Genomic DNA, 11204 nt, shown 5'->3' with positions numbered 1-11204 from the left:
GTGTTTGTGGTCAAGTTTCTAAAAAAAAGTTGAGTGAGTTTGTCTTACCTTTGGCGCCAAAGCATTTTTGTGTCAGTGATGGAAAAAAATGGTTGTGTTTATGTGTGTGAGTGTTTGTATTCTTGTGTGTGAGTGTGTGTGCGTGTGTGTGTGTGTGTGTGTGTGTTTTATGACTGGTGCACCTGAGGATACCGAGCGTTGTGAAGTGGGGAGACGTGAGACTGGCTCTACCCAGAAGCCCCGCGGGTGTGCCCAGTGGAGCAGAGGGGGTGAGGGAGTGTGTGTGTGTGTGTGTGTGTGTGTGTGTGCGTGGTCTACTCAAGCCTCACAAGCAGTTTGTGCGGCACAGCGGGTCATTGTCGGGATCTCAGGCCAGCATCGCCTCGGCTCTGGTCTGTTAGAGAGAGAGAGAGAGAGAGAGAGAGAGAGAGAGCGAGAGAGAGAGAGAGAGGTTGGATTGATGTCTCTCGGCCGGCCTCGCTCCACCTCGGTGCGTCTCCGTCTCTCGGGGACCAAAACATTTACGATGTCTCATCTGCGCTCCAGACTCTGAGAACCGACGACGCTGCAGAATGTGTTTTCAAATGTTTGGGTTATTTTTTTTTTTGGGGGGGGGGGGGGGGTTTATTATTTTTTTAATCTTTCCAGACGCCTGAAACGGCTTCAAAGTGAGACACTAAAAAGCCTTTGATGCGATACCTCTGCTGCACAGAGGCGTGAACATTTGGGGGAAAAAATAATAATACTCAGTTGGAAGATAACTTGTTCTCTCTTCTTTTTTTTTAAACACGACCCGTTATGTGCAAACTTTTAAACCGTATTCATTTAACGCCGATAAATAATAAAGAAGAAAAGTTCTGTTGATGCTGTCATCAAATATTTTATAAGAGCTCACGGGAGCAGCTGTAGCAATTTTAACTTTTAATTTAAATTTAAATTATTATTTAAAAAAAAGTGCTTAATTTTTTTGTAGGGTCTATTAATGAATTAAATATTTACATTTTTTTAAACTTTTTTATTTTGTATTATTATATAGAATATATTCCTCTCCAGCACGTTCCTCGTATTTATTTATTTATTTAATTTCTCCTCTACAGGCGTCAAGATCGACTCTCGGCTGGACGGCTTCGAGTATTTCCACGAGACGGGCAAAGACAAAGACGACGACCTCCACAAATCCTACAACGACCGGTCCTACCTGAGCTCCGAGGAGCTGGGCCCCGGGGAGAGCCGCACCGGTGAGTACCGCAAGCACCGCCGCACTGGACTTTGAGCGACCCGTCTCCTAGCGACCCGTCTCCTAGCGACCCGTCTCCAAGCGATCCGTCTCTAAGCGACCCGTCTCTAAGGGACCCGTCTCCTAGCGACCCGTCTCCAAGCAATCCATCTCTAAGTGACCCGTCTCCCAGCGACCCGTCTCCTAGCGACCCGTCTCCTAGCGACCCGTCTCCAAGCAATCCGTCTCTAAGCGACCCGTCTCTAAGTGACCCGTCTCCTAGCGACCCGTCTCTAAGCAACCCGTCTCTAAGTGACCCGTCTCTAAGGGACCCGTCTCCTAGCGACCCGTCTCTAAGCAACCCGTCTCTAAGGGACCCGTCTCCTAGCGACCCGTCTCTAAGCAACCCGTCTCTAAGTGACCCGTCTCTAAGGGACCCGTCTCCTAGCGACCCGTCTCTAAGCAACCCGTCTCTAAGGGACCCGTCTCCTAGCGACCCGTCTCTAAGCAACCCGTCTCTAAGTGACCCGTCTCTAAGGGACCCGTCTCCTAGCGACCCGTCTCTAAGCAACCCGTCTCTAAGGGACCCGTCTCCTAGCGACCCGTCTCTAAGCAACCCGTCTCTAAGTGACCCGTCTCTAAGGGACCCGTCTCCTAGCGACCCGTCTCTAAGCAACCCGTCTCTAAGGGACCCGTCTCCTAGCGACCCGTCTCTAAGCAACCCGTCTCTAAGGGAACCGTCTCTAAGCGACCGTCTCTAAGCAACCCGTCTCTAAGCGACCGTCTCTAAGCAACCCGTCTCTAAGCGACCGTCTCTAAGCAACCCGTCTCTCTCTCCCAACAGACTTCGTCGCCGTGTTGACCGGAGTGACGGATTCGTGGCTGCCGACCTCCAACGGCGTCACCCGAGCTCGCTTCTCCCTGACCAGAACCAGCCTGGCGTTCTCCGTCACGTACCAGAGGTAGAACCGAGTCTCCTTAACGTCGTATCAAACCACCTCAAAAAGTAAACTATTAGAACTTTAGTGAGAAAAGCCTTCAAACCCTTCTGTCCTTTTCTTTCAGGATGAGCCGCCCCAGTAAAATAGTCCTCCTGGATGCGGATGGCACGACTGCATTTGAGTACAGCGTCCCCAAAGGACCGTCGGACATGGTAAGACCCCCCTCCTCCTCCCCCCCCCCCCACACACACATACTTCCATTAGCGTTGTTTCCATTAAGTGTGCATGTGCGTTTCCAGAGATTAAGTGCTGGCGTGATGAATGCTCCCTCTCCGTGACTCCACGCTCAACCTTTTTTTTTTCCCCCCTCCCATAACTCACTCCGCAATAATAAACGATAAACACACACACATACGCACACACACACACACACACATACGCATGCAAACACAGTGACACTTCCTCTCCGCTCCATCGGCTCTCTTCTCTAAACCGAGTCTGATTGCCGTAAACATCAACGGACGCTCGCTCGCTCTCCGCCGTCGGGGGGGTGGGGTGGGGGGGGGGGGTCAGAGGTCAACCCGACCGAGCTTAATAAAAAAAAGCCAAATATTATCCTGATAAATCAGCGCGGCGGAGACATCGGCGTAACCGTGGTACCCGTGTGTGAGTGTCTCCTCGGGACTTTTGGCTCCGTCGGCGCACGTTCACTTCCTGCCAAGATACGCACATCTCCTCATTTGGGTTTTCAGACGCAACACCCCCCCCCCCCCCTTAGAAAACTGGTGCCAGAAATTATGATTTTTATATAAATATCGGTGTCAGAGGACCTCAGAGAAAACACACTCACACACACACACACAAAGAAAAGGGGGGGGGGTGAATACTTTAGTAAAAGAGAAATCATTTCTCACACTTTGACGTAAATCATCGCTAATTAAAAATGGAGATTACCTCCTGAACCCTGGAAGTTATGAGGCGCCCCCACACACACACACACACACACACACACACACACACACACACACACACACGCCTAAGTAGTGGCTTCATGTTGACGGGTTGCAGACTGCGGTTCCGAGAGAACAATCGCATGTTTTGATGTATTTAGCAGATGTGTTTTGTCTGCGGGTCTTTTTAAAAAAAAAAATGTTTGGAGACTATAAGTGCAACTCCGTCTTCCCCGTAAAGCTCAAGCTTACCTGTGTGTGTGTGTGTGTGTGTGTGTGTGTGTGTAGATCTGCGGCGTGTGGAAGAACCTGGCGAAGCCTCTGATGCGGCGGCTGCAGTCCGAGCTGATGCGCATCAGCATGACGGCGGCGGGCGGACGCGGAGACGTGGAGGGAAAGATCATCAAGCACAGGGCTCTGTTTGCTGGTGCGTTCAGGAGCACGATGTCACACACACGCATATCGTACCGAGCAGAGCGCAGTGTGTAATGTGTGTGTGTGTGTGTGTGTGCAGAGACGTTCAGTTCCACGCTGACGTCGGAGGAGGAGAACTCGGGCACGGGAGGCCTCGCCATGCTGACGCTGAGCGACACGGAGAACAACCTCCACTTCATCCTCGTCCTGCAGGGCCTCATCAAGCACCGGGGCACCGAGCCTCAGTTGGTGCCCATCAGAGTCCAGCTCGTGTACCGGCACCACGTCCTGAGGGAGATCCGAGCCAACGTCACCTCTCACGTGAGTACCTTTACCTCAAATATATATATATATATATATTATAATAATAATACATTTTATTAGTAGAGCGCTTTAAACGCTACTGACCCCCCTTGGACAGAGTAGTGGGGGGTGAGGAGGGTGCAGGAGCTCAGAAAGGTATGGAGGGGGTTCAGGGTCCTGATCTGGATTCTTCACTGTCTGGGGAGCCAGTGGAGGTTTTTGAGGGACCGGGGGGGGGGGGGTTGTTATTGTTGTTGTTGGTGTTGACGACACACACAGCTACACACTCCTGGTACCCCACACACACACCACCACCCACTCTGAGACGGATGTGGTCCGCTCTGATCACAGCAAACAACCCTGAGACACGACTGTTGGTGGTGGTGGGGGGGGGGGGGGGGGGGGAGAAAGTGTACGAGAGGGACTTTTTCTTTGCTGGGAGACAGATGTGATGATGGGGGGGGGGGGGGGGTGCAGAGAGGATGGACTGCATACACACTCCTCACACATGTCAGTGGTTAGCGGTCTGTGGGCCGAGATGGATGGAAGAAGGAGGAGTGGAGGAAGGCGGCTCTGGTTTTAATAAAGAATTGTGGCTCTTTTTGTGTGTGTGTGCGTGCGTGTGCGTGCGTGCGTGCGTGCGTGCGTGCGTGCGTGTGTGTGTGAACGTCGTCCCCTCGACCACTGAGACGCGCCGCCGTTCTTCATCAGAAACCAGTGAACCCGACATTGTTATCGCTCCGCCTGATTTACACCTCCATGTATCCGTTTGCACCTTAACCCCCCCCCCCCCCCCCCCCCCAATATAAGCCCCCCCCTCCCCCTCTGTTCTGGCTCCTCACCAGGTGCATTTACAGCACATTTATATTTATATTGAAGTCATAAAAGTCAACCCCCCCCCCCCCGCCTCCACCATCTCTCCTGGCGTCCAGAGAGACATATTTTTATTTTTAATTTTTTGTCTTCGTGAGATTAAATAAATTACGTGTTTGTTTGTTTGTATTTTTATTAAATGGAACGCAGCCGCCTCGTGTCCCCGGAAAAAGAAAAAAAAAAGGTTTACGACTTTTTAATGTCTCGGGCTTTCTGCTCGTCTTTAAAGAGATGTTGTTGCTGTTCCGGGATCAGCGTTAAAAAAGAAGCTTTTTTAAAGGGATAAGCTCACTTTTTGAGTTAGTTTTCCTCTGTTATTGATAAAAAGGATGCATTTACTATTTAAATAAACAAATAAAAGTTTGTCTGCGCGTCGACCTGCAGGATCCGGACTTCGCCGAGGTGCTGACGGACCTGAACAGCCGCGAGCTCTTCTGGTTGTCTCGCGGCCAGCTGGAGATCGCCGTGGCAACGGAGGGTCAGGACCCTCGACAAATCTCCGGCTTCATCACCGGCAGGAAATCGTGCGACAGTGAGTTCCATTTTATAAAAATGTTTTTTACTCCTTCTATAAATACTCTCTCTCTCTTTTCTTTCAAATCTCATCGCTCTGTGTGTGTGTGTGTGTGTGTGTGTGTGTGTGTGTGTGTGTGTGTGTGTGACGACTGACAGGCGCCAAACGGACAGAAAGATGTTTTATTTATTTATTTTTAGTCCAACTTTTACACAGCGGTGCTGCCGAGGTCACAGTCTGTGATTAACAGCTTGACGTTATGTGTGAAGAATTCAAACCCGTCTCTCTCTCTCTCTCTCTCTCTCTCTCTCTCTCCCTCCCTCTCCCTCTCTCGCCCTCCCTCTCTCTCCCTCCCTCTCTCTCAATGTCTCCATCTCTCTCTCTCTCTCTCTCTCAATGTCTCCCTCTCTCTCCCTCCCTCTCTCTCCCTCTCTCTCTCTCCCTCCCTCTCTCTTTTCTCGTCCGGCTCTGTTACTCATTCCCTCCTGTCCTCGCTCAGCTCAATCTTTTTAAGCCCGCCGCATTCAGCGAGGGTTACCTCACTCTCCAGGCTTAACCTTGGCTGTGTGTGTGTCTGTGTGTGTGTCTGTCTGTGCGTGAGTGTGTGTGTCTGTGTGTCTGTGTGTGTGTGTGTGTGTGTCTAGCAACATGTATTATTTTTTTTTGGGCCGAAGGTCACAAGTACAATTACGCGCCTCCTGATTAGCGGTTCAATTAAATCTGTCGCCTCAATGACTGCGTCTTGGTGGAGGGATGACATTATGAGTCTGCAGAGCGTGAGGGAATGTAGTGTGTACGTGTGTGTGTGTGTGTGTGTGTGTGTATCCCCCCCCCCACACACACACACTTCCTCTCCCTCCTTCAACCAACCTGCACATCTTAACATGACAGTAATCATTGCCTCATCCCGCATGCTGTCAGGCTCCACTATAGTTTAGTTTAGTTTAGTTTAGTGTGTGTGTGTGTGTGTGTGTGTGTGTGTGTAATTTGAGGCGGAATGAGCTCCAAAGTGTATTTCTTGACATAAATCTGTCGTTTTCCGTCCGTCTCAGCCATTCAGAGCGTGATGTCCAGCGGCGACGCGTTGACCCCGGGGAAGACGGGCGGCGTGGGGTCCGCCATCTTCAACCTCCACGACAACGGCACGCTGGACTACCAGGTAGGACCGCGAATATCACGGTGTTTACGATTCATATTTGTGTTGTTATATCTTGTGTGTTATAACAGAACACGTTCGTGTGCGTTTCTTCAGGTTTTTTTACATGAAATAAATCCTAAAACAACACTTGATGGACGTTAAAACGTTTAAACGGACAAAAAATAGTGACGACCTCCTGCTGACTTTAACCCCTCCCCCCTCCCTGACCTCCCAGGTCCAGGTCGCGGGTCTCTCCGGCGAGTTCGTCGGCCTCACCATCGAGCTGAAGCCGCGGCGGCGCAACAAGCGCTCGGTGCTGTACGACCTGACGGCGGACTACAACAAGGCCGCGGGGCGGGCGAGCGGCAGCTGGAGCCGCCTGGAGGCCCGGCACATCCACATGCTGCTGCAGAACGAGCTGTTCATCAACGTGGCCACGGCCCACGGCCAGGAGGGGGAGCTGAGGGGCCAGATCAGAGCCCTGCTCTACAGCGGCCTGGAGGCGCCCCGACACGGTGGGTAGAACCCGGTAGAACCCAGTAGCACCCAGTGGCACCCGGTTCTGAAAGGGGAAGCCCATGTAGAAGTGCCCTTTTTGCGTTGAAAGCAGGCGGCAACCTCCGGTTCCGAAGAAGGAAGTCAATGAGAAAGTGCTTTAAAGCTGCATTCTCTCTCCTGACCACCAGGGGGCGACTCCTCTGGTTGTATAGAAGTCTATGCTTTATGTGTTAAAGCTGCATTCTCTCTCCTGACCACCAGGGGGCGACTCCTCTGGTTGTATAGAAGTCTATGCTTCATGTGTTAAAGTTGCATTCTCTCTCCTGACCACCAGGGGGCGACTCCTCTGGTTGTATAGAAGTCTATGCTTCATGTGTTAAAGTTGCATTCTCTCTCCTGACCACCAGGGGGCAACTCCTCTGGTTGTATAGAAGTCTATGCTTCATGTCTTAAAGCTGCATTCTCTCTCCTGACCACCAGGGGGCGACTCCTCTGGTTGTATAGAAGTCTATGCTTCATGTGTTAAAGTTGCATTCTCTCTCCTGACCACCAGGGGGCGACTCCTCTGGTTGTATAGAAGTCTATGCTTTATGTGTTAAAGCTGCATTCTCTCTCCTGACCACCAGGGGGCGCCTCCTCTGGTTGTATAGAAGTCTATGCTTCATGTGTTAAAGCTGCATTCTCTCTCCTGACCACCAGAGGGCGACTCCTCCTCCTCTGGTTGTATAGAAGCCTATGGGGTTGCTCTCTAAACGTACCGTGCCCTTCTTTCAGAGTTGCCCACCCCTCTGGCCGGACACTTTGTGTCCCCCCCGGTGAGAACCGGGGCCTCCGGTCACGCCTGGGTCTCCGTGGACCAGGCGTGTCACCTGCATTACGAGATCGTGGTCGCCGGCCTCAGCAAGGCCGACGACCTCACGGTGAACGCCCACCTCCACGGATTGGCCGAGATCGGGGAGATCGACGACAGCAGCGCCACCCACAAGAGGCTGCTGACCGGCTTCTTCGGCTCACAGGTACGTCCCGGCACGCACACACACACACAAATGAATGCACACTCACACAGACACACACACTAACACAGGCTCCTCCTCCTCCTCCTCCTCCTCCTCCTCCAGGCTCAGGGCGTGCTGAAGGACATCAGCGCCGAGCTGCTGCAGCACCTGGACCAGGGCACGGCCTTCATCCAGGTCAGCACCAAGACCAACCCGCGGGGGGAGATCCGAGGACGGGTACGAGCAGCTCCGCCCTCATTCAAAGAATCTCACGCAGAATTACCGGCGCGGAAATATTTACCCAACAAGCCTCTCTTTTCTTTCCGTCTCTCTCTCTCCGCAGGTCCACGTGCCCAACAGCTGCGAGCGGGGCGCCACGGCGACGGAGCTCGACGGCGTCTTCGCGAAGGACCCCGAGGAGCTGAAGAAAGACCCCCACACCTGCTTCTTCGAGAACCAGCACCGGGCCCACGGCGCCCGCTGGACCCCCAACTACGACAAGTGCTTCTCCTGCAGCTGCCGGGTGAGAGAACGCAGAGAAGCTGGGATGTATAAACATACATATACATGTATAAATATATATTTACATTAAAACCGCTGGTCTTTCTGCAGAAGCGGACCGTGATCTGTGACCCCGTCATCTGCCCCCCGTTGACCTGCCCCCGAACCCTCCAGCCCGGAGACCAGTGCTGTCCCATCTGCGACGGTGAGACGACGCACATTGGATGGTTTTCATAATGCTTCGTTAGTTTTTTTTAAATGATTAATTATTATTTAGGTGCAAAACTAATTCTGGTTTTATCCCTTTTTCAATGTTCTCGCTCAGAGAGCAAAGAGCCCACAGAGGCGGCGCTTCTACCAGAGAGGGTGGACGAACATCCCGAGGGTGGGTGCTGCCTCTCTCTCTCTCTTTTTCTATCACTTCATCCTTCAGTCCTTTTCCCTCTGTAACCTTTTTATTTCCTCCCTCTCAGGTTGCTACTTTGAAGGAGACCAGAAGATGCACGCCCCGGGCACCACGTGGCATCCCTTCGTGCCTCCGTTCGGCTTCATCAAATGCGCCGTGTGCACTTGCAAGGTAAAAAAAATAAAAAAATAAACATCTGGCTTCGTGGTTGGTTCGCTCTCCAGAAAAAATAAAATCCCGTAACGGAACATTTGGGAAGCTCCGGGCATGAATGGGTTTCCAAACAACGTTTAGACTTCATTTATGTGAGGAAAAAAAAAATAATAATCCGTATGTTTTTGATCCGCAGGGCTCTTCGGGGGAGGTGCACTGCGAGAAGGTGACGTGTCCGCTGCTGACCTGCAGCCACCCGGTGAGGCGCAGCCCCTCCGACTGCTGTAAGGAGTGTCCCGAGGAGGAGCGCACCCCCGCGGGGCCGGAGCACGGCGACATGATGCAGGCGGACGGCCCCAGGAACTGCAAGTTCGGCAAGAGCTTTTACCAGAACAGCGACAACTGGCACCCCTGGGTGCCGCTGGTGGGCGAGATGAAGTGCATCAACTGCTGGTGTGACGTAAGTGGGAGGAGCTGATGGTTATCAAAAGAGAACTTCTCTTTTAGTGGAATATTATAAATGTGTTAAAAATATTTTCAGCGGCTCTCAGATCCTCCGTTCCAACTCTCACAAAAAAAAATAAAAATATATATATATATATATTATTTTTATAATAATATATATATATATATTATTTTTATAATAATATAAGCATTTATATATATATATATGATATTATTAGATTTGTATAATAATATAAGCATTTACATATTTATATATATATATAATATTATTATATTTTTATAATAATATAAGCATTTATATATATATATATATATATATATATTATTATATTTTTATAATAATATAAGCATTTTTATATATATATATATATATATATATATATATATATATATATATAACGACGTAAAGAGAAGAACCAGAGGATCTAAGCGAAAGTAATATAATAATAATAATATTAGAATTTTTAAATAAATAAGAAAACTAACAGATTTTGGACCCTATTTATTAATTGCAGCTGGTTGTCCAGCCTGCTAGAAATCAAAGCGTGCATCAGTCCTTTCTGTGCGATGACGATGATGATGATGATGATGATGATGATAGAGCTCTGGTCCTTCCTCTTCTCACCCTCCTCTTCCTCTCTGCCTGCAGCACGGCGTGACCAAGTGCCAGAGGAAGCAGTGCCCGGTCCTGACCTGCAGCGGCATCGCCCGCAGAGAGGCGGCCTGCTGCCCCGAGTGCCTCGGTGAGCACGCACACACACACACACACACACGCGCACACACACACACACACACACACACACACACACACACGCATTATTCTGCATTGTTCTCTTAACTGTGAACTCATATCTCATATTCGTGCACTTAAACGAGCCCTGTGAAGAAAAAAGTCAAGTATTAAAAACTTTATAAAGAAACAATGCAAACTATTTGATTTGGCTGCAAAATATTTACTCAAATTAAGATTTTTAACACTAAATTATTGCACAAAGGCTTTGAGACTCTACTTCTCTTGATTTATTCCCTCAGTAAACATTGTAAACATTAGTTTTTGGTCTCAATCTCTAGTTTCAAGTCTTCTTCAATACAGCGTGATGTTTATTTAGTAAATTATGATCCATTTAGAGTCAAACTACAAGGTGATTGCCTCCTCTACACTCCAAATATGGTCACTTCCTGTTCACCGGTTGCAAAAAGAAGAAAAAAAACAAGATGGCGACCCAAATCGCCGAACTGGAGGCTTCAAAACGTCCACAAACCCCAACTCCAGATCCTAAATGTGTTTCTTTGTGTTCTCCACAGACTCCAAAGAGGAAGACGATGTGATGATGATGATGAAGGCTCCAGACAAAAGACTGAGCTGGGGACACTGATCCGTTTTCGGACCTGTTTTTAACCCGTCCCCCCCCCGATGGACCCAAAACCCAGAGCTGCACACTGGGTCTCATTCCCCCCCCCCCCCCCCCCCCGCCCTGTTGTCAGCTTCAGGATTGTAATAATGAGCCGAGAGCAGAGACGGAGACATATTCAGATTTTAAAAACCCTCCAAAAGACTCAACGAAGAGGACCAACCTTTCCGCTTCACGCCCTTTTTGCCTGTTTTTGTTGTTGTTTTTGTTTTTTGAAAACAGCTCAACGGGACAACGAGGTATATACATATATAGATATATGTGTATGCATCTATATACGTGTATATATATATGTACAAATATAACACACCTGTTCAACGGGATTCTCAGCTTCGCTTTGAGGGGAAAGAAAGATGTGTTGAGTCGACGTCAGGTACTCGACAGGGCTTCTTTTTGAAGTACACGTGTGTGTGTGTGTGCGTGTG

At 49.7% G+C, this 11204-nt stretch overlaps 1 protein-coding gene across 1 annotated transcript in view; it reads left to right on the top strand.

Moving 5' to 3' along the window:
- chrd (chordin) overlaps positions 1–10743 on the top strand; it is a 13379-nt gene extending 2636 nt beyond the window's left edge. Inside the window, exons 4-20 of the mRNA XM_034549060.1 lie at positions 1098–1238; positions 2061–2178; positions 2282–2369; positions 3396–3534; positions 3622–3842; positions 5082–5229; positions 6264–6370; positions 6585–6864; positions 7622–7863; positions 7966–8079; positions 8186–8365; positions 8455–8548; positions 8669–8728; positions 8817–8920; positions 9099–9362; positions 10017–10110; positions 10673–10743. Of these exons, the coding sequence (XP_034404951.1) occupies positions 1098–1238; positions 2061–2178; positions 2282–2369; positions 3396–3534; positions 3622–3842; positions 5082–5229; positions 6264–6370; positions 6585–6864; positions 7622–7863; positions 7966–8079; positions 8186–8365; positions 8455–8548; positions 8669–8728; positions 8817–8920; positions 9099–9362; positions 10017–10110; positions 10673–10743 (2465 nt within the window). The remainder of the gene's footprint in view (positions 1–1097; positions 1239–2060; positions 2179–2281; positions 2370–3395; positions 3535–3621; positions 3843–5081; positions 5230–6263; positions 6371–6584; positions 6865–7621; positions 7864–7965; positions 8080–8185; positions 8366–8454; positions 8549–8668; positions 8729–8816; positions 8921–9098; positions 9363–10016; positions 10111–10672) is intronic.
- The last annotated feature ends 461 nt before the right edge of the window (positions 10744–11204 follow it).

Source organism: Cyclopterus lumpus, chromosome 13 (assembly GCF_009769545.1).
Source record: "Cyclopterus lumpus isolate fCycLum1 chromosome 13, fCycLum1.pri, whole genome shotgun sequence".
Taxonomy (NCBI): domain Eukaryota; kingdom Metazoa; phylum Chordata; class Actinopteri; order Perciformes; family Cyclopteridae; genus Cyclopterus; species Cyclopterus lumpus.
This window is presented reverse-complemented; position numbering and strand designations above follow the sequence as displayed.